This window comes from Macrotis lagotis, chromosome 4 (assembly GCF_037893015.1).
Source record: "Macrotis lagotis isolate mMagLag1 chromosome 4, bilby.v1.9.chrom.fasta, whole genome shotgun sequence".
NCBI classification, from domain to species: domain Eukaryota; kingdom Metazoa; phylum Chordata; class Mammalia; order Peramelemorphia; family Peramelidae; genus Macrotis; species Macrotis lagotis.
In genome coordinates, this window is record NC_133661.1 from 176,690,065 (window position 1) to 176,716,488 (window position 26,424).

A 26,424-nucleotide genomic window follows, 5' to 3' on the forward strand; every position below is an offset into this window, starting at 1 on the left:
TTAGCATTTATTTCTTTAACATGTGCTCTTATTTTTATGTTGGTTAGTAGATTTCTTCCTGATAGTTTTGCATAGCTGGTCCACGAATGAAAATGAATTCATGAATTGTTATGTGTTGTAGTTGGTTTATTTGGAGAATACCAGTCCCACATGTTCTGTACTTAAATAAATTAAATTAATGACACTGTTCTATATTTCTTTTAGTAGAATTAGATGTATAAGTGTCAAATATGTAATTTGGTCAGGATTGAAATATTTCTCAGAGCTAATTGAGCAGGTGAAACTTTGGGGAATTAAACTTTTTTAAGGAGAAGGGGATGTGTAGATGTAACCTCTTAATTGTGTTTAAAAATATAAAAGGAGATTTACAGTTTATTTGAGAATTATTCATATGTTGTATGATGGTAGTAAGAATTATAGTTCTTTGGTATTTATAATTTTGGAGTTTAGAAAGGATTTTGTTTTCTGTAATTGGGGAGACAGATATATTAGTAACATAACTTTGATATAATTTTATGTTAAGCTTGATTTCAAAGTTGGTTGGAAGAAGCTAAAGGAGGTGTTCAGCATAGCAGGAACAGTAAAACGGGCAGATATTAAAGAAGACAAAGATGGCAAGAGCAGAGGAATGGGCACAGTCACTTTTGATCAAGCAATTGAAGCAGTTCAAGCAATCTGTATCCTAACATAACTAATGTGATTGAAGGAGTCTGATATCATTTTTCCCCTTGTTTTTTTACGGTTAAAGTTCAGAAACCAGAGGTATTTGGCATAATTTGTTTGTTGCCTTGTGCCTTCTTTTTACTGTACTTGGCTTAGCTCTATGTTAGACTTTAGTCTCCAGTACATGCAAACCTTTATTCTATCCAAGTACTAAAGTCACTCCTGAAACTTGAAATAGCATTACTGTGCTCTCCTGGTAAAATACTTGTTGTTGTTTTTAGCCATAAATATAAAGGCAGGTGTTTTAAACCCCTTGTAAACCTATAGTATACATTAAAATGAAACATTTTATTTTCTTTTTGTACTGTCTTAAGAATAAAGAGACATATAGCTTTCTTCCTTGCCAAAAGAGAATTAATTAACCCTGTATACCTGAAAGAGACTATTAATTACAGTAATTAGTAACCTAGGAAATAATTGTTTAAAATATTTGGAATTATTTAAGTATAAAATGGGGTTTATTTGTTTGGTTAACTTCTCAGCTATTCATATTAAGTAATTTTATTTAGCTTTCCTTGACTGATTCTTCAGCTATGTTCAATGGACAGTTTTTATTTGATAGACCTATGCATGTGAAAATGGTGAGTCCTGGCCCAGTCCACCAAAAATGCTCCCTTTTGACCTTGTATATATTATTTCACAGTTTTAATCACATATTTATTTTCTTATTAGGATGACAAATCAGTCCCTCATGAAGACTATCGCTCGCATGATAGTAAGACACCACAATTGCCCCGTAAGTAAAGCTAAACTTAAAAAATAAAATGCTTTGAAACTTAACTATTTTTTTGTGAACTGGGGAATAAATTCATTCTTTGTCTGTTACGTGAGTTAACTGCTCAAAAATGTTTGTGGTTTTAGGTCATTAATTACTTTAAACTATCTTTAGTTACAGTAATATTTATATGAAGTTTTCATTCTTAGGTACTGGTCATGACTTTATTGCTGCTAGTCCTTGAAATGTTTTTTTAACTAGATTATTATAAAGTCAGTGTTTAGTGAAAATTTAAAATTTTAAAATTTTAAAAGTTTAAAAATGTTATCCTATTTTAATATACACAATATGCAATCTATTATAACAAATAAATTGCAATCATTTTCAGGTCTTGTTTTAGGAAAAGGTAGACAAAATTATATATAGCCAATTGGAACCAAGATATAAGATTAAATAAGGAACTTAATTTAAACCAAGAAAACCTTGGTGATCAAGGAATGAGTCCTTGAGTAAAAATGTCTTGGTTTTTTTTTTTTTTTTGATTTGGTAATAAAAGGGAGTTTTAAATTTCTTTTTTGTAAAGTCTTACGATGTTTTAAAAATATATTTGATTTTATAACTGTCTTCTTAATACTACCAAGTTTTGTGTATTTTTATCTTTGTTTTATAGGTGGTCTTGGAGGGATTGGAATGGGGCTTGGACCAGGTGGGCAGCCTATTAGTGCCAACCAGTTGAACATGGGAAGTGGAATAGGAAATATAGGACCAGGAAGTAAGTATTTTTGTTTTATTTTGCTTTGTTTTTCTGAAAATTTTCCTGCTTGGTCAAAATAGCAAAGCTTATATTTGTGTATTTTCTGCAGTGCATTAAGAACCTTCTTTATAACTTTGTAGATATGGTGGCATCACTTGAATTGAAAGTGAAGCTAAACCATGAGAGGAGTCAAAGAATATGAGGGTGGGAGAAAGCCAGTTTTCTTTTACAGATGATTATGCTGTGACTAATCATTTAAGACAACATTAGGGGAGAAGGGAATGCCTAATACATTACCTGCACAGTGTAGTGCTAAAGGTATGTTCATGGAATGAAGTAGAAGTGTATCAGAACTTATTTAACATGGTGGTGTGAATTTGCATGTCAAATTAAAGGTAAATAGATAGCTGTGTCCATTGAAATGAAACAATATTTCTTAATTGAGATGATTTTTACATTTGTTTACTGTTAACTACCTAAAGTTGCATAATTGTTGTTAGCCTTTTCAGTGCAGGCAGAAGTGTTTTCCTTAACCCTTTTTTGTGGCTTTCTTAGCTTCTTTGATTAGAACAAACCTTCTTCTCCAGCCTACACTAAATTATATTGATATAACAGTTATAGGAATGGTCTAATTACTTGTACATATCAGTGGCTTTGTTGTGTTTGTGCAGTAAAATAGAGGTTCTTATGAACCTGGAGATCCGAGGTTGAACACTTTATTGAGCAATTATAGCCAGATAAAGGCAGTGTACTGCTACATAGATGCTTGATTTTCTCATACTTTCAACTTTTCTTCTCTTAAATGTTGAATGTAAATGAAATTCTTGTACTCATTAAAAACATTATGGGTTGGGAATTGGATCTGGGAGGTGGGAAAAATGGAAGCAACACTTTCCTTTCTTGTCCTCCAATAATTTCTCAGGCCTACTTTCTTGAACCTTCACAACTGGATGACTGACATAGGGGGTCAGGCAAGTGACCCCCACCCCAAATATTGTGAATTAAAGCATTTGTTTATGCTTTGTTGCATCATTTTGTGACCATAGACATAAAATATTACATTCCTTTTCCACATTTTTCTAAAAGTAAATATTTTGTATTTTATTTGAGGTATGGGAATGGATGGTCCTGGTTTTGGAGGAATGAATAGAATGGGAGGAGGTATGTACAAGACTTTGCATTTTGTGTATATGATCATCATCATTAATTATAAAACTGTCAGATATGAACATAAATACCTGTTTCCCTTAATACTAATTCATTTCCCAGGGAACTTTTAGTAAGAATACATTCCACACAAAGGTTTTAGTAGAGTTAGGAAGCAGCCACATAAGGTTGGTGCAGTAGTCTGATGGGTAGAAGAAAAGCCAACAGGTGGCACTTATTACTGACAAAAGTATATCTTTAAACTATGTAATTAACAATAGTATCTTCAAATTTATCCTTATTATATAGGAGTTGGGTTTGGTGGCATGGAAACAATGAATAGCATGGGAGGATTTGGAGGAATTAGCCGAATGGGAGGTAGGTAAATTCTTAATTTGGTAGGGGGGAGGGGAATCGGGAGTGTATTCTATGTATAGCTCTTCCCTACTATTAAACTGTTCCCTCCTTTACTTAGGAATGGGTGCTATAGATGACTTCAGAGGGAGCATGGGCAGTGGAATGAGTGGAGGGATAGGGACTGGCATGGCAGGAATGGGAACTGGTATGGGCGGCCTGGGAAGCAGCATGGGAGGTAAGTTAGGTAAATAACATTTTCATATTTACAAGTTTTACTATCACCTTACTTTTATTTTAGGCATATTATTAAACTAATTTAATAAAGGGTAATTTGATTCAAAATATTTAAAGTCTTCCTACTATTATTTTTATATTCTTTACAGAATTGTATCGTGGTGGAATGGCTAGTAGCATGGAAAGAGACTTTGGACGTGGTGACATTGGAATGAATCGAGGCTTTGGGGATTCTTTTGGTAGAATTGGTAGGGCAATGTTGTGATGTTGGGCTTCTTTCTCTTTTTGTGGGTCATGTCAGAATACTTTTATTTCTTCTGTCCTAAAAATAAGAATACTGGGTACTTCCTTGTTTATTCTTTAAAAACAATACTTACAAAGCACTTGAAAGTGAACTCTATTTGAAAGTCCCCAGTGAACTCAGTTATCTTACTTTAGCTTCTCATTAAAATACTAAAATGTCAAATTAATTATTTATATGTTATTGAAAGTAACTAATTAATTACCATACTATCTGTCTTTGTTTAGGTGGTGCAATGATTGGTGGTTTTGCAGGAGGAATGGGAGCTTCTAACATGGGTCCAGTAGGATCTGGCATGAGTAGGTTTTAAAGTTTTTTCCTAAAATTAATTTTAAAATTGTTTGTCATATAAAAAACTACTATGAATTTATGACGACTGTAAAAATCTCATTATGCTTAGTATAGAATTATTTTTTTTTCTGATGAATGAAAGTCATATAGGAAAACTATTGATATTTTGCTTAAAGGCTCTTTTTCTTGACTATTGAGTTTTACTTTAGTAAAATTCACTTAGTTTTACTTATTCCTGTGCAGATGTTCACATGTGCGAACTAAAGCCCCCACCCTAGATTTCTCTTCTCCAGCAAGGCTTTCCTGAACATGTGTACAACATGTGACCATGAGTATAACAGAATTATTTTTGCTCAAGCACCAGTTTTATCTCCCTTGTTAAGCTTTTCAGCTGCCACAGCTTTTTAATTTCTTTAAGAAGTAAGAAGAGTTGTCTGATACATTACTTTATACTTCACATTTGAGGGTTCCTAAGATTATTTAGTACAAGATTGAGGGGTGGGTACCTTTCATATCTATCCTCAAGTTTGTCAAAGAGTAGCTTTAAAACCTTACTGAGAAACAGATGCTGAGCTTATTCCACTTTAGTCTTCTTATTTATTGCCTTATTTTTACTCTTGAAACCTACTCAATATTTATACCTACTTTCTTACTAAACCATATTTTCCCTATGAACTTTTCTTGCCCTACTGGTTTTTCATTGGTGGACTTACAACTCTCCCCCTATAGTCTTACCTTGAACACCAACTCCTGAAAATTTATTTTTAATGATTCTTCCACTAAACCATTCTCTTCTCTACTTTCATTTTGTCATAAATTAGTACATTATTTCTGTCAAATCTTCTATTCCCTAACTTACAATCATAGAATTAGAAAAGTTGAGACCCATCTTAATAGTTCAATAGTCCCTTGATTTGGCACATTCTTCACTAACTGTTCCCCATTCCTGGAAGTCTCTCTATCTCCTGGCTTCCATTAACTCTTAATTAAAATCCTTCTTTCTTCATGAAGTCTCCTTAAGGTTAAAACATTCACAGTTATTTCTTTTTTTCTGTATCAACTTTTTTGAACATGTTCATTTGCTTGTAGTCTCTTCCATTGGATGGTGAGCTTCTTGAGGGCATAGACTATCCTTTACCTTTCTTGTATTCTCAACTTTTAGCACAGTGCCTGGCACATAGAAGATGCTTGAATACTTATTGATTGATTTAACTCAACTAATACTTAAGTAGAAATGTGTGACAAGTGGCCTTTGAGCGTCCTCCAGGGAAAGGAAACCTAGTTTCTTAGACAGCTTATTTTTTGATTATTAACTTTTCTGTTAAATCAGATATAGATATGCTCTTTGTAAGTACTACCCAATGCTTCTTCTGATGTCATCTGGGTTAAGCAAAAGGAATATAATTTACTTTACACAGAATAAAGATAGTTGTCCTCTTTGGATCAGACATACTCAGTTTCTTCAGTTGGTTATTATATGGCATGAATTTGAGTTCCTTACAAGATCCTATTGGTTGTCCTTGGAATGTACTGCAGGCTGTCAATCTCTTTCCTAAAATCATATGCCCAGAAATGAGCATATATTAATTCATATGTAAATTGGATTTAATAAAGTAGGACTGTAACTGGTATAATTCCAATCACAGCTTAGAGAATAACATCAAGCATTTGTGTAATGATTTTGTGGTTATTTAGTCATTTTTCAGTTCTGTCCAACTCTTTGTGACTTCTTTTGGGATTTTCTTGTCAAAGGTACTGGAGAGGTTTGCCATTTCCTTCTCCAGTTCATTTTACAGATGAGGAAACTAAAGCAAACAGGGTGAGGTGAGTTGTCTGGGGTCACACAGCTAGTAAGTATCTGAGGCTGGATTTGTACTCAGGTCTTCTGTGACAGATATAGAGCTAGAAGGGGTCTCAAAGGCCATCAAATACAGTCTTTTCATTTTATCTTTGAGGCCACAGAGACTCAAGAATATTAAGCTACTTGTCCAAGATTATATAGGTAATAAATAGCAGAAACTTGATTTGAACCTAGGTCCTCTGAATTGAAATTCTATGTGTTTTCAACTATACCATTATTATGCAGTCTAAGGCCACATTAGCTTGTTTGGCACCTACATTATATTTTTGAATCATAGTGAGTTCATTGTTCATTAATATTCCTAGGCCCTTTTTGTTATGCATTGTTACATTATCCCCGGTCTGTAAAGTTTGAATAAGTTTTAAGTGTAGGACTTTATTAGATTGCATCTTGTTACTATATTTAGCCTGTTTTCCTAACCTGTCAAGATTTTTTGGGTCCTCTTTTAACTATCCATTGTGTCAGCTATACCTTATAGCTTTCTTCATCTGCCAGTTTGATAAATATTTATATTTTCATCTAAATTATTGATATAAATAGATTGAAAGATGGATATATGAAACACTCTATGAAAGACCTAGTTTGGCACTGATCCATTAATTACCACTCTTTTGGTTCTTGTTATTTGACGAATTCCAGATCCAAATATCATCCAACCTACATCTTTCTATCTTGTCCACAAGAAACTTTGTCAGATGTCTTGCTAAAGTCCAGGTATACTAGGTCTGCAGAGTTTCCTTGACCCATCAAAGTAGTAACCCTGTCACAGGAAATGAGGTTAATCCCTGAATGTGCCTGGTCTCGTCTGACTTAATATTTTTTAAAATAAATTTATTTTTTCTTCTACTTTTCCTCAACAACAACAATGAAAAAGAAAATAGTGCATAGTAAAGTGCATAGTGCATAGTAAAGCAACAATTCTGAATCCACTACAACTTATTCTTGAATAAATGTCTGCATTTAGTGATAATCTTTTTGACATAACCCCAATCCATCCCTTTAATAATATGTTCTATTCCTGCCAGGAATTGAAGTTAAACCCATGAAGTCTTTCGTTTAAAGAATGAGCTTTATTTTTTAAAATTACAAGAATATAGTTCTGTCGTCAGTGTGATTTCCATTATCATTATTCTGTTTAACTCTAGCAGTGGTCCTATCCCCTTTAAATTTCCTTATGCCTCCAAACAAAACATTTTAAAAAGATATTTATTGTTATTCTATTTTAATTGTGCACCTTAACTCATTTTAGACTTTTTAACATTACTAGCATTCTTCTTGTGTTTATCCTTAGGATTCACCTTTGCTTCCGTCTTCTATATATGTCTTTAAATATAAGTTGATCTAGTTCCTTTAATGTATCTCTTTAGATATGTTTCCTATTCTTTCTCATGGAATTATTTATGTCTGTCATAAAATTTTAATTTTCCTTGAGATAATTCCTCTTAGATCATGAGTTCCTGCCTGGTTTTTTTTTTAATGATCTCTTCCAAATCTGATCTCCTAAAATTTAGGATATTCACTAGATTATATCTGACATTCTTTCCTTTATCCTACCCTTTTGCCTTCTTTCAGTTATAAGCTACTATGCTGCTATTTTTGCCTCTGTGATTGTACCCTAAGCCTTCATCGTGCTTTTCTCTAGCTGGTAGACTTTAATACCCTAGAATATATCTTCTTGATATGTAGTGTTATTTTATTATCCCTTTTATCTAATCTTTTCTCTTTAAATAAGATATATATTTCCATTACTGTAACCTGATTATATTCCATATAGGTTATATATCCTATTTTTGTTTTTGCCATTCTCTCCTCTTTTGTTGTACATTTATGAATGCCAAGTCATTTTATAATCTTTAATAAAATCATGTGATCATTTTAGTTTGATCATTTAGTATATGTGGAAATATGTAGAAATCAAGAAATAAGGAGAATTATAGGGTTAAAGAATAAACTGTGGGTATTATTGAGACTAGAGAATAGAAATAAATAAGTGGGTAAGGAAGGATTTCAAGAGTACCAGGAGTAAAATAAAGTGGAAAGCATAAACCTGGTGTTCAAGTTCCCAAGCTTCATATTTTCTCTTTAATTTACCATATATTCTGATTAATATTGAACTTAATGATCTTTGCTATTATAAGATGGAATCTATCTTATATAGTGTTTATTGACTCTCATCATATGAGGAAAGTTGGGAATAATTTTAGCAAACAGAAAAAGTTGATATGTAAGGAAAATTGAGGAAGTAATGTAATAATGGAGAATTTGGTCAGAGTGGCAAATTAAGAGCTTGTAGGAATTGTTATCTATGAATTTTCTTACTTCAGTTCTATATTTAGGAAAAGAAAACACAAAAAAAATTAAGAAAAATCTTAACCACACATCGTTGTATGCAGGTTTTGAATAAGTTGGATATGTTTGATCCTGATAAGAACACATGGATGTATGTGTGTAATTATGCTGTATATCTATCTATCTATCTATCTATCTATATATATATATATATATATACATGGTAGGTAGTATATTATGGGTATTCAGTTAACTAACAGTAATCTAAATTAAATTTTATAGCAAATTTTCAGGAAAACATTTGTATTTTTAATGTTAAAAGATTTTTCTCTCTTTATGATCAAAAAACATGTTTTCCCTCTCCCTTTTCCCCAACAATGACTTACTCCTCACCTTTTTGTTTATCCAACAAACAAATTATCAACACTACAAACTTCCAATTCTTCTTTTCCCTCCCTAAAAAATCCAGGTGGTGGAATGGGTGGTATGAACAGCATGACTGGAGGAATGGGGATGGGACTTGACCGGATGAGCTCCAGCTTTGATAGAATGGGACCTAGTATGGGAGCTGTACTGGAAAGAAGCATTGATATGGATCGAGGATTTGTGTCCGGCCCAATGGGAAGTGGAATGAGAGACAGAATAGGCTCCAAGGGAAACCAGATATTTGTCAGAAATGTAAGCAAACAAATGTAAAAGAAACATTTTTTTCTTTAATTTTCTTTGTGTATCTATTACTAATACCTGTTTTCATTCTAGCTGCCTTTTGACTTGACTTGGCAGAAACTAAAAGAGAAATTCAGTCAATGTGGTAAGTATACATATGATTGCAGATATGTTCATATTGATTATGGAAGAGAAATTGGTTCTTAAAATTCTAAAATACTGATAGTGGTACTTATATTTATTGAAATTACTAATTCATGGGTTGATTTCTAGGTATAATTACACTTCAAGCTTAAAAATATTTTCTTAGAACAATAAAGGTCTGTGAGGTAGAAGGACAGGAATCCTAGAGAAGTCTGAAGTTGCTTCTTCAACAATCTTTGACTTGAAGTATATAATTTTATTTTTTGAGTTTTTGTAAGTACTTGTCAAGTGATTTCATTACATTTATCAGTTCTTTGTTCTCTAAAATCATATTGTCAAACTCAATTAGAAATGGATGCCACTAATCTAAACATAAGTATCCCTGCAGACTACATATAGACTTAATTTTAAAATATCATTGAATATCCTTTAAGCATCTCAGATTCAACAGGTCCAAAGTAAACTCATTAACTTTCTCTAATACCTTACTCTTCTTCGTTTCTTTTTCTTTTGAAGTTACCTCATCTTCAGATCACTCGCATTTCAAATCTTAAGGAATCCTTGACTGTTCTTTCTCCCTTAACTTAAAATACATTTACTGCCTAGATTTGTTGATTCTCCTCACTAGTAGAATGGCTGCCACTCCAGTTCAAACTTTTATTACTTCTCACTTGACCTATTATAGTAGTCTATTGACCTATTATAGTAGTCTTTTGATTGGTTTTCCTGCATACAGTCCCTTTTTTTCAAGCTCAACTTCCACACAACTGTCAGTAATGTTCATAAAACATTTATGCTCAAGAATCTTTTGTGGTACCCTCTTGCTTCTAGGATAAAATATGTACTCTTCAGTTTAGCATTTAAAGCCCTTCAGGTTGACTTCAGTCTAAATGTCTAGGTTTCTTACACATTATGCTTTGTCAGGTAGCCTGTTTTAAGTCAACTGAACTACTTCCTGTTTTCTTCTACAAGGCATTTCAATTCCCTTTTCTCTGCATTTGCACAGATTGATTCCTATATTTAGAGTATCCTCTCCCCCTTACCTCTGCCTCTTAAAATACTTAGCCTTTTTCAACTTAGTTCAAGGTCTTTGTTCTCCTCTTCCCCCCAAATTATTTCTCTTTGTGTATTTTGTTTTTACTTATATGTATTTGTGTGTTTTCACCCAATAAAGTACAATCTCTTCAGGAAAATGATTCGTTTATATTTATAGTCTTTTTTTTTTGTTTTTGTTTTTGCAAGGCAGTGGAGTTAAGTGACTTGCCCAAGGTCACACAGCTAGGTAATTATTCAGTGTCTGAACCCAGATTTGAACTAAGGTCCTCCTGACTCCAGGGCCAGTGCTCTATCCACTGTGCCACTTAGCTGCCCCACTATGTTTATATTCTTAATACCTATCATAATGACTGACACAGTATCATCACTTAATAAATACAGTCTTAATGATAGAAGACTGGCTTCAATCAATCTTGGGACAGATGAATGTGATAATTTTCTTAGTATAGAGGGGAAGTTTAAAGTGTTTTTGGATAGATTTATTTTCTGTTTGTTTTGTTATTTTTTTCTTAATTTGAAGGTGATAGCAAGGCAGATAACTTTGTTAATATTGGTACCAAGGACATCTTCTGGGCAGTCAATATATGCTAGCCTCTATATTTAGTGCTGGGGATATGAAGAAAGGAGGAAAAATAATTGCCTGTACCCTGAAGGACCTTATATTAAATAGAGGAGAAAATATAAAATTATTATATACATTCAAGGTATAGACAGAGGAGTTAACTTGAAAGTTTCAGAGGGAAGGAAATTGAAGTGGAAGGGATTGTAAAAGTCTCCTATGGTAGGTAAGTCTTGAACTAAGTCTTGAAGGAAGCCAGGAAAACTAAAACATATAGATGAAGAGGAAGAGCATTTTAGTCATGGGGGACAGGCGTCATATGTAAGAAATGGCAAGTAGGTTTATCTAATTAAATCATAGAATGTATGAGTCATAAAGCATAAACAGTTTAGAAAAGATAGGAGGGGATAAAGTTGTGAAGATCTTTAAATGCCTTAAAAATAGGCTATAGATCCTGGAGGTTATAGGAAGTCACATAAGTTTCTTGAGAAGGATCAGATCTGTGCTTTAGGAGAAACATTTTAATCAGTTTGTGGATTAGAAGAGGAAAGAGTTGAGGAGACCAACCAGAAAGAAAGTTGTTTCCATAGTCCACACATGACTGATGATGGGCTGAATTAGTGGGATGGCTCTGTTGAGTAGGGAGAAGGGGACATATACAAGACCTACTGTGAAGATGGAAATGACAGTTTTAAAACAGATTAAACATGCAGAGTGAAGGCTAGTGGAGGAATTGAGGCTGAAAATCCTGGGTGATCAGGTGATTTTCAGGCATTTCAAACATCTTTAATAATGATTTCTCTTTTGAGCAAATTGTCTGAAATGCCTATGAGATGTCTGGTTTAATATGTTTTAAAAGATATAGATGCTTGTATAGATATGTACATGAATAAATTATATCAAACCATTATAATTGGTTTCCTGTGGATTTTATTTTCTTCATTTAAAAATGTTAATTTGGTGTATGGTATGTGAGAGAGTGAAGAGTTCAGGGAAATGCTAAGTTTATAAATGAGACATTGGAAGGATGATGATACCTTCAACAGACAGGGAAGAAGTGGGCTTAGAGAAGATAATGAGCTTATCTTTAGACATTTTAAGTTTACATTCATTTTGAAGTGCCCATTAAGGATGTGGTACTACTGGACTTAAGCTTGAGGTAGATATTGAGACATGTACATCTGCAAAATATTGGCAAAAAGATAATATTTAAATTAATAGGAGATTATAATTTAAGAAAGAGAGTATGGAGGGAGAAGTGAAAAAGGCTCAGGATAGACCCTGACAGATCGTGTTGTAAATGATAAGGAAAGGAGACTTCAGAATGGGCAGATAAAAAGTGAACTGGAAGAGAGATGTGTCATGAAAACCCAGAGAGGAAAGTGTATCAAGGAGAGAAAAGATGGTATGTAATATCCAATGAAGTAGGTAGATCAAATAAGATCAGGGTTAAGAAAAGACAATCAGATTTTATAATTGAGATGAGCATTTTTAGTTGAGTAATGAGGTCAAAAGGTAGACTACAAAGAATTGAGAAGATAGGAAATTCAAGCAGGAAATGAAGAAAAGCTTTTTAAAAGACTTTGAAAGAGGAGAGATAGAAAACAGTATATTGAGAGTGTGGTAGGATAGTTTTCTAGGGATAATAGAGGCTTTTAAAAATATTTTAAAGATTGGGATGTTTGAACATATATGAAGGCAAAATTTAATAGAGGCTGAACATTTGAGATAAAGGGAAAGTGATTAGGCATGAAATCTGTTGGAAAAAGTTAAAAGGGGATGGAATCAGTTGTATATACAGAGAGGATGGTCCACAAGGAGAAAGAATGCTTCTTTGTCAGAGTTGGGGAAAAGAATTCAAGCTATTTTTGGGATGAAGAGAATAGAATAAGGAACTCATGTTGAATAAGCTTAATTTTTTTCATTAAAATTGTAAATAATGTCCTTAGTTGAAAGAGAAGGTGGTGAAATTTAGGGGTGGAGAGGTAGAGAGAATTCAGGAAGATAGAAACGATTTAATTATTTCTGTAGGGAATAAGAGAATCAAAGAGAAATAAAAGGATTGAGAAATAGCTTGAGACTGGCAGTTAAGAAATCATTAATATCTTTAGAAAGTACATGCAATTTTAGTTATTTTGGTAGTTAGAAGTTGTCAGATTATAAAGAGTTTAGAAGTAAATTAGAGGAACTGAAGCACCTAATGGAGATTACTTTATTTCATGCAGTTTAGCAGAGAAGAGGAGAAATATTGGATAATAAGAAAAGGATGGTAAGATCTAGTGAGATGTTTTTAAGGATTGATTAGAAACATAGGTGAGTTTGTAGATAACAGAAAAGGAACCAGTAAATAAGGTAAGATTAAAGGTGAGAAAGAGTGGGGTTAATAATGGAAAACCCGTCTTTTGAAAATGATGAAGGAGTTTGGTGTTAAAGATAAATGTGAAGGGTTTGCTTTGGCAAGAAGATGGACTAATTTTTTAATGAGAGTAAGAATATAGGAGAAATGATGCCCTGAGTGATTTGAGAAACGAAGGACCTCTCAATGAATTTCTTCCTTTTTTTTTTTTTTTTTTTTTTTTTTAGTAAGAAGGGAGATGGTGTGGTGGTAGTAGAAATGAACATATTTGGGATAGTAACTCTGGATGAATAGAATAGTGAATTGTTTAAAAAGATTGCCTTGCAGTGAGGGCCTAGTTGAGTTTATGTAATAATAATTATTAAATATGTGTAATGTAGTATTATGTAATTAGAGTGAACCCAGTGTGAGGCTTAGTATGTAAATCACATTTATTCTTCATTTCTCTTGGTTTGCTTTTGAGTCTTCTCCCTTAACACCCTGAATGCTTTGGGAGGGATTTTTGCAGGGCAATGGGGTTGAGTGACTTATCCAAGGTCATATAGCTAAGTAAGTATTAAGTGTCTGAGGTCAGATTTGAACTCCGGTCCTCCTCATTCCAGGGTTGGTACACTTTATCCGCTGTGCCACCTAGCTTCCCCTTCATCTTGAATTTTCAAAAAATGTGAACACAAGCTTTTTTGACTAGCAAAACATGATAGAAGAGACTGTATAAAAAGCTTTCTTTTTTTTAATCCTTCCTATGCTCCAAGAAAGAAATTTGAGAAAGGAGCTTTGGACAGTGACTAAACTTTTGAAGGGCAGTTAGTGGGAAGTGGGAAAAGATATTAGAATAAGTAAATAAAAATCTGACATGGATTTCTGTATAAAAAGATGAATTAAAGACTTTGTGAAATATAATATTTTTTGCTTTCAGCAATTGGTAATTTGTATAAGGTAGCATATAAAGGTACTGGTTAAAATGTGGTTAAAATCTTAACCATTGTGTACACAAATTCCTTATAGGGGAATTGATTGAATCCTGTCCCAACTATAGTAGAGTTGAAAGTCAAGAAGGGCATATTAGTTTTTGTAGTTGGCAAGTCTTTTTGAAGAAGGAAGTCAGTTTTGAGGAAGTAGGGCTTTTTGGGTTGTTTTGCAAGGCAATGGGGTTAAAGTGGCTTACCCAAGGTCACATAGCTAGGTAATTATTAAGTGTTTGAGGCTGGATTTGAACTAAGGTCCTCCTGACTCCAGGGCCAGTGCTCTATCTACCACTGTGCCATCCAACTGACCTGAGGAAGTAGTTTTTTAAAGCAATCAAATATAAGATCAGCAGTAGAGTAAAAAAAAAATCAGTAAAGCGTACTGTATACTCTTCTTAGTAAAGATGATAAATACATTTTCCCTTCCAGATCCATCTACATAAACTATTAAGATTTTTGTTCTGTGTTCAATAAAGTTAACCTTTTTTTCTGACTTTTTGCAAGGCCATGGGAATGAAGTGACTTGCCAAGCACTAGGTATTAAGTGTCTGACGTTGGATTTGAACTCAGGTTGTCTTGGAGCTGGTGCTCTATCCACTGCGCCACCCAGTTGCCCCCCAATTAAATAATTCTTAATTCAAATTTGTAAACCTTTAAGGTTCATAATTGAAGTTAATTTCATGCTTGTTTACATGACTTTTCTTTTTTCCCCTTCCCTCTGATTGCTTTTTAGCTACAAAATCTAGGGAATGGAAACATTGAAAGATTAAAGCAATTGACTGGATGTGGACACTTGTGCCTTGTGTGGGATTCAGCTTTGCCTTTGTCTTTCATAAATGTTTGTTAGAATGAATTGTTTTCCAACAGGTGATAAATTCATAGATAATAAATGCCATTGTCCTTTATCATTAGAATGTGCATTTTGAATTTTCCCAAAAGAATGAGTGTAATTTACCCATTCATTTACACTTTTTTTGGCTTCATTTCTCTTGGCAAGCTTTTTCCCAGTGACTGATAACTGACTTATGGCCATAATTTCAGGCCATGAAATATAAAACTCACCTTGGCCTCATTAATATAATAGTCTGGGCTAACCTGACATAGTATCTAAAACTTAATTATATATTTTCCACAAAATTATTCTTTCTTGGTTCAGCAAAGTGTAATAGCATATCTTTTTGGAGGTAATAGAGGAAAGAATCTTCTCCCAGCATTCCTTTTAAGGAGTAGTATGGCTGGGGAATGAGATTACATCTACTCTTATAAGTGGAATAGGTTTTCCCCATAAATGTCCATAAAAACGACTAACTTACTTATACCAAATAATAGCAATTTAAATACTCTTTATTTTTAAAAATATTTGCTGTTTCAATAGTAATAGTGCATTGAAAACATAACTCCTGAATAGGGAACAAAATACATGGTATGTCTATAAGAAAAACAGATTTTGTTTGGTTCAAACATTTGTACATTTTATCTGATATTTTTCTCTTGATATCACAATTTTGCTACATTATATATTTTTAAATCAGTTTTTCTCAGGATTATATCTCATTTGTTACTTCACTAGAAGTCATAGGATGAGCTGAAAAAGCCCCTAGAAGAAATACATTTTAGTTGCATGCAGTTAAAAAAAGCCCCACAAAAAAACCAAGGTAGTGATCACATAAAACAAAATTCTACAGATGGATTAAGCTTATAATATTGAATTGGTAGAAACTTAAGAGTTTTAACTCTGGAAGTGAACTTAATGATTGTATCCCATTATAAACTCTTCATTGTTACAGATGAAAACATAGATCCACAAAGCTAGAAGAACTGGGACATAAACTCAAGTCTTCTGATCATTGGTCTAAGATTCTTTCTACTCCATGGTGCTGCTTCTTTTTTTTTTTGTTATTAGCAGAGTACTTTTCCTTTATGTTTGGAAATGAAATGTTGGTCTGTGCAGGAAGTTTGGTACTTGAAAATAGCTGCAGCTTTTTTTCCTTATTAAAGATGAGAAACCATCTTATACATATATGGTTGCTATGTAGTCTCATTTACCTCATTTTATGAAGCATAAGTATGAAGTAATAAGATTTTTAAAAATAAGCATGCTATAGTTTAATACATCTTAAATTAGTTTCAGCCTAGAGTATTCACTGTGGGAATCTATATTCTTATTCTAATGTTGCAGCTACTGCTTAACAATTTAAAAATCATGCAATGTAATTCCTTTGACCATACCACGAAATGGTCATTTTATTTTTGAAAACTGTTAAAAGTCATTTGGAGGCAACTCTGGTGAATAAGGTGAATCATTAAGCTGGTGATAATTTAGTCCTAAATAAGGTGTGACTAAACATTGAGTTTGATTGCTATTTATTGCTAAACTTAGTTTCAGAACAGAAATTGAAAATGCATTTTGAGCAATAGCAGTGTATTTAGAATTAGCATTTATCTCCCAGGATAACTTTGAAAGAAAACAGGCACATGGATGTGTAAATTCTGTATTGTTACTACATAATCTCTTGTTATGTATTACATTGTTATGTCTGACTCTTTATTACTCTTCATCATACCAGTATTGACATGGGGTTTTCTTGACAAAGATAGTGGAATATTTTGCCATTTCCTTCTAAAGTAGATTAAGGCAGACATAGTCTAAGAAACTTGGCCAGAGTAATAATAACACAGCTAGTAATTGTTTGAAGCCCCATTTGAACTCCGGTCTTCCTGACTGCATGTCCACAGAGCAACCTAGAAGAATAAAAACTTGTGGAAATGTTAATGCAAATATTTACCCTTTAGTTAACTAGCTTAAAGTTGGAATGATATTTAATTTTCAGAATTCTTTGCCTAGGATACTTCACAATTAAAAGAGCTGAAAAATTTTCTGTCTTGCAAGGTAGGTTTTGATCATATTTTTGTACAATTTATGCTTATTTGAAATTGTGAGTCTTTTATTAAGAAAAATATGTTTATTTCAAATTAATGTTATTTTACCTTTGTATACATAAAAATATGGATTTACTTTTCTTAAAGACATTATACTAGTCAGAAAAACAAAAATGGGAAGGGAAGAAATAAAGCATTTATTCAAAAGTACAGATGGGTCTGTGATAGAAAGTAGTAAGGAATTATGTTAAGAATTAAGAAATGAGGAAGCATACTGTAACTACTAATTGTTGTGATTTCACATTTCTTCAAGTGTCCTCAGTTACCATTCACTAAGTTTTGTTACTCTGTGGATTTGGTTGGGGTACAGATAGAACAAAAGGTGTCTTTTAGAAAAAAACTAAACAATTTTAAACATTAATATTCACATAAGTATATATAAAACCTATATAGTATTATATAATTTATATAACAAACTATATAGTTATAGGCACAAATATCTTTTTTTTTTAGGATTTTGTTTTTGGATTTTTTTTTTTTTTTTGCAAAGCAATGTGGTTAAGTGTCTTGCCCAAGGCCACACAGCTAGGTAATTTTAAGTGTCTAAATTGGATTTGAATCAGGTCCTCCTGACTCCAGGGTCAGTGCTCCATCCACTGTGCCACCTAGCCACCCCACAAACTTCTTTTAATAATACTTAGTGATATATTATTTCATTCTTGTCAGTAATAGGAATTATTTTAATTGTCTTATTTTTTTTCTATTTGAAACCTTACAAAATAAGTAGGTTATTTTAATTCCTTGGAAAAAGACAACATTTTAAAACATACCCCAGACAACCCATTAGACTTCTTAGTGATGAGAAGTGTACATTTCATACTAAGTTTCATAAAGAGAACATTTGCCCTCCGTTTTGGGTTTAGTGTATGTGTGAGGTATCAGGGAATGCTACCTACTAGCCCATGCTTTTATGAAGCTTATGGGACTAGTATGGAATGAATGACATAAAAATAATTGCTGAGAAATTGTCAAAGAAATATTCATAATAGAGGGACATGATGTTGGTCAGGTAAGTGGGATTTTATAGGTGGAAATAGGCTGAATGGGCATAGCATTAACAGACCTGGGAGCAGGCTGGTACACAGAGGATGCTCTGAGCCCTGCAACTACATTTTCTAATTCTTAAGTCACAAACTTGAGAGTGGGTGAGGATTTAGAATCTGTTGGTGGGAAATGGTTTTGTTTGCTAAGTTGAAGTCATTTCTTCAAGTTGCCTGTATCCTGACCATAATCCTTATTTCTCTTCTCTCCTCTCCACCTCCCCCAACCCTGTTTTTCTTCCAGCTCTGATGGGTTAGCTTTTTTGCCTTCTCTTGTAAGAATCTGAACTTTGTGACACTTCTGTGTTCTTCCATACCATACCATCGCTTGCATACCAACCTTCCCTCCAGTTTTTCTTTATATATTTTCTTTCATTATAATGTAAGCTCCTTAAAGGCAAGAATTGTCTTTTATCACTATTTGGCACTCTAATCCCAGATAAACATTTAATAAAGGCTCTATCTATTTCGTTTGAGTTGTGACATATTATGAACCTAGGGCTTGGGAGTCTATGCTCCTGAGTCTACCTCCTTAAATTTTTGTTCCTAATCTGAGGCAAGGAGAAAGAGATGACAAATGAAAGAATTTCTTAGAGAAAATTTGAATCTAAAAAGTACTTTTCCATGGTGCCCTTCGGCTTTAACTGGGCTGTTTTTAAATTGTAGAAGTGGCTGGCCCCTTCTAGGAGTTGCTTCCCCCAGATAACAATTGTGGGGGAATAAGGTGGTATGGAAGGAGGAGATAGTACTGACCCTCCCAGGGTTCCTATCCTCAGCTACCTTTTGGTGGCATTTCTTCTTGTTGCTGGTGGTGATTAGGGAGGTGGTCCTCTTTCCATAATGATTTCTTCCCTCATTGATATCTTTGGGGCTTGGATAAATCTGATAATTTGGTAGACATGCTATTCCCGAAATTTTGGAGTTCAGAATCCTGTCAATTTCTTATTAATTACAGACCCCTTTCTTGCAGTTTAGAAACAAACTTCCCTCATTCTTTAAAAACAAACCAAAACCTTCACTTGACTGTATTCTCTTCAATCTATCATCCTATATTTTGCCTCTTTTTTCTTGGCCATACTAATACAAAAACTTAATACTTGACTGCATCTACTTCCACACTTCCCACTCATTTAGCAAACCCTCACTTTCTGAAAGGCCAAGAGTGATTTCTTTATTGTTCTTTTTCTCAGTTCTTATCCATCTTGACCTTTCTGCAGTGTTTGACAGTGTCAAGCACTTTTCTTCTGGATACTTTATCTTTTGGGGGGGGGCGGCGACAATGGTCTATAATAGTTAATTTTTTTTTATTTGTTTGGCATATTCTCCTCTTCTTTTGCAGGTTCATTATGTGAGTGAGGACCTGACCCATATATGTAGTTTTACCCCATTCTTTGTTGTCCATATGCCTTCTCTTTTCCCTATAATTCTTTTTTGTCATTCTCATCAACTTCTTTGGATTCAATTACTATTCCTATGCAAATGATTCCCAAATCTTTCCTATCACCTTTATTTGAAAAAAGTTTTCAAAAAATAATTTCCTCTCCTTAGCCTCAATCTTGTACATTTCCATAATAAACAGTACTTATTGACTGGCTTCCCATTATTTATTTATTTGGGAAATTGTGTTCTTTGATGTCTGTGTTCCCAGAAAATTTTTTGAAACACAACCTTTCTTGAGTTGAAAACTACTTAAACTAGACTCTGGGTCTGAGTATGGCATTCATGTTTTTATTACACTTATTAGTAGGGGGCACATCTGTGGAAGAGATAAGTTTCCGACAAGGGAAAGCAAAAAGTGGTAGACTTAAGAAAATAAAACTAATGATCCCAAGATACTGTAGATAAGAAAAAACTTCCACTGTGGTTCCTGTCAAGACATTAAAGAAATTTAAAGAAAATTACCTTTCTAGATCTTTGAAAGTAAAGTTTGAACAAAGCAGGTTTTAGGAATAACAATGATTCCATAAATGTAAAGGACTTGTTATTTCAATGTGTTAGTATTACAGAGTGAATGTCTTGCTCAATGATCTAGTTGCTAGAATAAAATTCATTAGCCATTGGTGATCTAGAAAATAAACTTTTTGAACCTTAGCATCCTAATTTATATTTTGATATTTGAACTTGGAGCGTTTCATCATCAGGGAGATCACGGTATATAGTTCTATTTGTGTTGGTTGAGATTTTAATAACGTATTTCAAATACCTGTCTTTTCTCTCTGAATGATCTCAGCAATTTCTTCTACTTTCCCTGAATGGGTCCCACTACCAGGTTTTCCATCTGGAGTTGAGTGTATAAGAAATTGTTGTGGCACTTTTGGTATCTCCTACTAATGGCAGTAGGAACCTGGGAAAGATTATATTTCTTTGTTGTTGCTTACAGTTGAAGAGAGTATAATTTAAGACTATAGATGCGAAGAATTTAATCCAGTAAAATACTTGTTTAAATATATTTTCTGATATAGTAATTTTTGGTGGAGTTCCATGCAATTGATTTCTTTAAGATATTGACTAAAAACTCTAGAAACTGAATTTCAGAACTATAAATTTAGATTACCTAAGCCCTATGTAGATTGACTCTGAATCTGATCATATATTGCCTAGCAACATAAATGTATAATTTTATACTTTTTTCACCTAATCTTGGGTTCTTAATTTTTTTCATTATCGACCCCTTTGACAATAGTAAAACATATGAACCCCCTCTACTCATAATGTTTTTAAATTCTTTCTTTAAGAACAATTGTATTGAAATAGAATAGAATAGAGTGCTTTTTAAAAGTTACTAGCCCCAAGTGAAGAATCATGTGCTTTCTTGGACTGTTGTTTAAAAATCACTAGTGTTAAATTATTTAATTGACTTAAGATGATGTCAAAAACCTGTGTAAATGAAATAAAGCCCTTTTTAATTTAGTCGAGTAATTGTGTATTTTTGCCTTTACAGGTCATGTGATGTTTGCTGAAATAAAAATGGAGAATGGAAAGTCAAAAGGCTGTGGAACAGTCAGATTTGACTCACCAGAATCAGCTGAAAAGGCCTGTAGAATAATGAATGGCATAAAAATCAGTGGCAGAGAAATTGACGTACGCCTGGATCGTAATGCATAATTTGAAACAACATTCAAAACATTCCTACATATATTTAGCTTCTCTAGCCTAGTAAAAAGTCATTTTAGTAACGTTGTATGATTAAAGAAGCTGTAAAAATGAACTTTTAAATCCCACCAGCCTTTAACAGTATAGTGTTAAAAATATACTGTAATTCTTGCTAACAAACTTGAGTTTTAGTTTTTAAAGACAGTGGCTCTGGTCATTCAGTTTAAATGAATGGTATACTGTTTTTAATGAGATAAGCCATTTCCCCATTGTTACTTTCAGTACTACATAGTGGGATTCGTTTGGTGTTCAAATTTCCCCAGATTGTACCAACTTTATTGTAATGTAAAAAATAGATGTTTTTCCAGAACTTCAGTTTTCTATATGAATTGTAGTCATACTTTAACTTGAAAAGAAAGGGCTCCGATAAATTAGGTTTTGGTTTTTGTTTGTTTAAAATTAGTTTTATGCCACAGTGCAGAATTACTTTAAAAAAGTTTTTCAACCTAGAGGGAGTTTGGGATGTTTTTTATTTGATTAAATGAAATTGCTTTTTTTCTGTTCCCTACCCTGACAGCTCTGTCCCAAATAGACCACTTTATCCCTATAACACTAGTAAAGATTAGTCTCCACAGCCCCTTTGATTGTTTCCTATAATTCCAAGTTCATAAAGAACTGATAATGTAGCAAGAACCAAGTACATTACTAGGCAAACTACCCCCAACTTTTTGTCTAGTTTCCAGCCATTCAAGTGAACAGCTAGGAAAAGAAAAAAAATAGAAAGAATGAGAGAAATAGTTGTGTAAGTCAATCCACTGCTGTTAACTTTGACAGGAGACGATGTATCTATGAATACAGTTTGAATAAACCATGGAGCACCTAAACACAACATATCAAACACATTGGATCCTATAATGTTAGACATAGCCATATCTCCTCTACCTGTAAAAGAAAAGAGCATGTTGTTTAAATGTGCATATTAATTTTAATATTTTATCAATAAGCTGCTTCATCAGTTACACTGGATTTTTTTTCTGTTTTGGAAAGCTTATTTTAGAGCAGAATTCTTACTGAATTTGTATTTGCTCATTTGTTATTATTAAGTATTTAAAGATTTAACATTTATTTATTTAACATTTATTTAAAGATTTAACATTTTATTTATTAAACCATTTTCTTAGACTATAGATTACTTGTTTTTAATTCTAATTTAACATGTCTAAGCTTTAAAAGTTTTTCAGGTGAACTTAATTCTTTACAGTTCAGGTTTAGTGAACTTAAGCTGCTAAAAGTGTCATTTTTTTCTCTTGATTTGCTTTGTAAATTCAGTAAAGTATATTGAGAAATTGAACTGTTTTTACAAATGTCTTTTCCCTTTTGCTTGTGGGCCAGCTTAAGGATTGGGTATAAAAACCAGAACCAGTTCTTACCTTTTCTGGCTACTAGCACACTTGCAACAGTGTCTGGTATGCTTGTTCCTGCTGCTAATAACGTAAGGCCCATTACTGTATCTGGAATTTCCAGCGTTTCTCCTATAGATGACAAAATATTGATAAGTGAAGAAATTCATGGTGGTTTTAGTCACCAGTTCATTAACTATTTTGTAAAGAAATTTTTTTTCTCCTGGACAAAGCTATTTAGGTTGCAGTACTATTTTGTGCTCAATCATATTTTCAGCAGTACTATTTAACAGAGTTCAAAAATTTTATGAACTTTTAGCATCTAAAAAGTGCCATGCACAGTTTTAGGATGTTTATCAACTAGAATTCTACTACTGAATGATTTACTCTCTATGTGCCCTGACAGAAGTTGTGGATGGATTCATTATTAGAGACTTTTATTTTAATCTGGGTTCTAACCTTTCAAAAATAAACATCCTAAGGAAACCATTTTTTCCCTTTAGATCATTTTGGTATCATTGTCATTTTAGTCAAGAATTCCTGACAGCTGTTTTTGAGCTATACAAATATAATTCTTTTGTTATTTAATTCTAAAATGAGTTTCTATAAAAAAAGTCATATTAAATAATGAATTCTATGTAATGTACTCTTTGGGAAAGCATGTAAACTAATAGGGCTCTATTCAAGTCTTCCTAATACAAGGTCCAAATTTTTTATATTCCTGTAAATTTTGATGTTAGCTGATGGTTAGTTTTTCAGAAATGTAATAGTTCTAGGAAGAGAACTGGAGGGAAGTAGTTACTGTAAGAATTGCTTCTTTTGTGTTACTTTGAATGAAAACTTGCTTTAAAACTGTTTTTTTCCTTGTGTATGATGCCAATTAAAATAGTTTAACTAGAAATGTAGTTTGTTTATTTGAAGCTCATATATTTATATTGGAATCAATTTGGTAATATTCACTTATTTCTCATCTCCATCTTTCTCATGTTCATTTTATGTTTTGATAAAGCATATTTCTTACACTTGTGAGTTTGGAAACTCTGACTCTGACATGATTGATTCTGTTGAATGTTGACAAATCTAAAATTACTCCTGCGAACTTATACACACCTAAAACCCTGCATAATATTTGAGAAAGATAACATTACCCAATATACTGCTCATATCCTTAATAAAAGTGTAAATAAGGAATTCAGCATAGTCTATTTTGGACCCATTCCAAGGGAACTTGTTACTTGAGTAACAAAGTGAGCCTACAGGATTGAACCCTACTGTCTATTAGAGATGGAAGTACTTGGATAATGACATTATTAAAATTTAGTCATAATCCCATAAATAACATTAAATTTTATCTTTGTTGAAGTATTAAGCACTTCATTAATCTACCTTTTTTTTGAATATATGAAGCTAAAACTTAACAGACCTGGATAACTTGGATAATTCACCTACTCTAAATGTGGATCTTGGTGTCCTTTCCTGTAAATAGGCAGAAGTGATCTGTTTAATTCTGACTCACATACTCAGGATACATACCAGTTATTGTAACCATCCAAACAAGAACATATGTAAATGCAGAAATCCATATTGCAGCCATGAAGAAGGTTATCATGAAACAGTTTTTCCAAAACTTTCTTCTGCAGTCTGGTGTAGTTAGGAAAAGTAATGTAGCAATAGGCAAGGTTAGCACCCAAAATATTCTTTTCAAGTCAGCCTCAGGCATGCTGAAAACACTTGGTGAATCTGTTGCAAAGAAACAGTTAAGTAATTCTAAAAATAAGTTTCTAAAAAAGTAATATTAAATAATGAATTCTATGTAATGTACTCTCTGGGAAAGCATGTAAATTAATAGGGCTTTATTCAAAGAAAAACTTAAAATGATATGAATTTCCTAAGCACATTAAATAAGAGGGCCATGTTGCTGTAAATAAAACTTAAGAGAACATATTAAACATTGAATATCAAATTGCTAGATAGAACATATTAAACATTGAATATCAAATTGCTAATATTTTTGGAACAAAAGACTAATCTAGCAGTCCTTGCTAGAAATCTTTGTCTTTTATCTTCTGAAACATGTAAGAAAAATCACTTGGTTGTTGGATTATAATAAAGGAGGTTATATAAGTTAATCAACTCTTGATTATTCTCAAGTAACCTTGAGCTTGTAGGGGAAGCTGGGTTGTGCAGAGGATGGTGCACTGCCTTGGAATCAGGAGGACAGGAGTTCGAATCTAGCCTCAGACCCTTGGGCAAGTCACTTAATCTTGATTGTCTTGCATCCAGGGCCTTCTCCAGTCATCATGATTCATATTTGGCCACTGGACCCAGATGGCTCTTGAGGAGAAAGCACACCATCACCCTCACTCAAATCCAATTCTTCTTGGATTTTTTCATGGCATCACCTCCCTGATGTGATGATCTTCAAAAAATGAAGGACGAAGAGGGGCAGCTAGGTGGTGCAGTGGATAGAGCACTGGCCCTGGAGTCTGGAGTCCCTAAGTTCAAATCTGGACTCAGACATTTAATTACCTAGCAGTGTGGCCTTGGGCAAACCACTTAACCACATTTGCCTTGCAAAAAAAAAAATCAAAGGACAAAACATGTATTATTCTCAAATGAATTTTCTGCATTTTTTTCTACCATCTAGCATCGCACTGGACTGCATGTATATAAAACAAGAGGTTTCAGAGTTTGAAGAGAGCTCAAAGGTAATCCAGTCCAGTTTTTTTTATTGGATAAACTGAAAGACTAGGAATTTAGAACTTAACCAAAGTTAACACAAGTAAGAAGTGAAAAGCAAGATTCTTACTCAGATTCTTTATCTTTAAAACTAGTGACTAAAGACATAGCATCCAAAGGCCTAATTTTAACAATCCAGGCAAAACTGAGGTTTTAAATCAGTTGCTTAAAATCATGTTACGGGGGGGTAGGGGGAGGGAAGTAAGGTTGGGGGGGAAATTGTAGAACTCAAAATCTTTAATAAAAAAAAATTTAAAAGAACTTAAAAAATCATATATTCCAAAAGCAATTATAAAAGTATTTTTTAATTTACCTGCACAATCATTCCCATGACTTTAGATAATTGACAGTTGGTTAATTTTAAGAGATAACCTTAAGAAAGCAGAGTATGTCATCTCTTGTTTGTTGGTAAACTGTGAATGTTATTCAAATAACTTGTTTCTTCCAGGGAGTGATAATTGTATAATTTATACACATAATCTATTAGAACCAATGCTAATTACAATGTACTTTTAGAACTGATATTAAGGATCTCAGTGCCCTAATAGAAAAGGGAATGTGATCTAATTCAGTGGTGTCAAACTTCCTGTTGTCTGTATATTGATATGGTTTTAAAATGAAATCTCTATTTTATTTTTATTCAGTTAAATATTTCCCCTTTATTTACATTTTAATATCTAGTGCAGGTCACACCTGAGAATGTTGTGGGCTGGATGTCTGACACATCTGACCTAATAGATAGGTGGTCAGTTAAAGAGTTCAAGTCCTTGAACAAAATTTCAGTGCCTCAGCACT

General features: G+C 33.1%; 3 protein-coding genes across 3 annotated transcripts in view; 1 reads left to right on the plus strand and 2 right to left on the minus strand.

The window, feature by feature from the left end:
- The window catches only part of LOC141522769 (uncharacterized), a 44,153-nt gene extending 39,626 nt beyond the window's left edge, over nucleotides 1-4,527 (minus strand). Inside the window, exon 1 of the mRNA XM_074236229.1 lies at nucleotides 4,441-4,527. Coding sequence (XP_074092330.1) covers nucleotides 4,441-4,527 — 87 coding nt within the window. The remainder of the gene's footprint in view (nucleotides 1-4,440) is intronic.
- MYEF2 (myelin expression factor 2) overlaps nucleotides 1-23,791 on the plus strand; it is a 40,297-nt gene extending 16,506 nt beyond the window's left edge. The window contains exons 7-17 of the mRNA XM_074234754.1: nucleotides 524-677; nucleotides 1,255-1,304; nucleotides 1,396-1,459; nucleotides 2,109-2,210; nucleotides 3,303-3,353; nucleotides 3,648-3,716; nucleotides 4,079-4,177; nucleotides 4,458-4,529; nucleotides 9,141-9,349; nucleotides 9,431-9,482; nucleotides 21,339-23,791. Of these exons, the coding sequence (XP_074090855.1) occupies nucleotides 524-677; nucleotides 1,255-1,304; nucleotides 1,396-1,459; nucleotides 2,109-2,210; nucleotides 3,303-3,353; nucleotides 3,648-3,716; nucleotides 4,079-4,177; nucleotides 4,458-4,529; nucleotides 9,141-9,349; nucleotides 9,431-9,482; nucleotides 21,339-21,502 (1,086 nt within the window). The 3' untranslated portion in view covers nucleotides 21,503-23,791. The remainder of the gene's footprint in view (nucleotides 1-523; nucleotides 678-1,254; nucleotides 1,305-1,395; nucleotides 1,460-2,108; nucleotides 2,211-3,302; nucleotides 3,354-3,647; nucleotides 3,717-4,078; nucleotides 4,178-4,457; nucleotides 4,530-9,140; nucleotides 9,350-9,430; nucleotides 9,483-21,338) is intronic.
- Nucleotides 22,000-26,424, minus strand: part of SLC24A5 (solute carrier family 24 member 5) — a 28,209-nt gene continuing 23,784 nt past the window's right edge. The window contains exons 7-9 of the mRNA XM_074234755.1: nucleotides 24,424-24,630; nucleotides 22,921-23,022; nucleotides 22,000-22,432 (exon numbers count right to left, since the gene is read on the minus strand). Of these exons, the coding sequence (XP_074090856.1) occupies nucleotides 22,113-22,432; nucleotides 22,921-23,022; nucleotides 24,424-24,630 (629 nt within the window). The 3' untranslated portion in view covers nucleotides 22,000-22,112. The remainder of the gene's footprint in view (nucleotides 22,433-22,920; nucleotides 23,023-24,423; nucleotides 24,631-26,424) is intronic.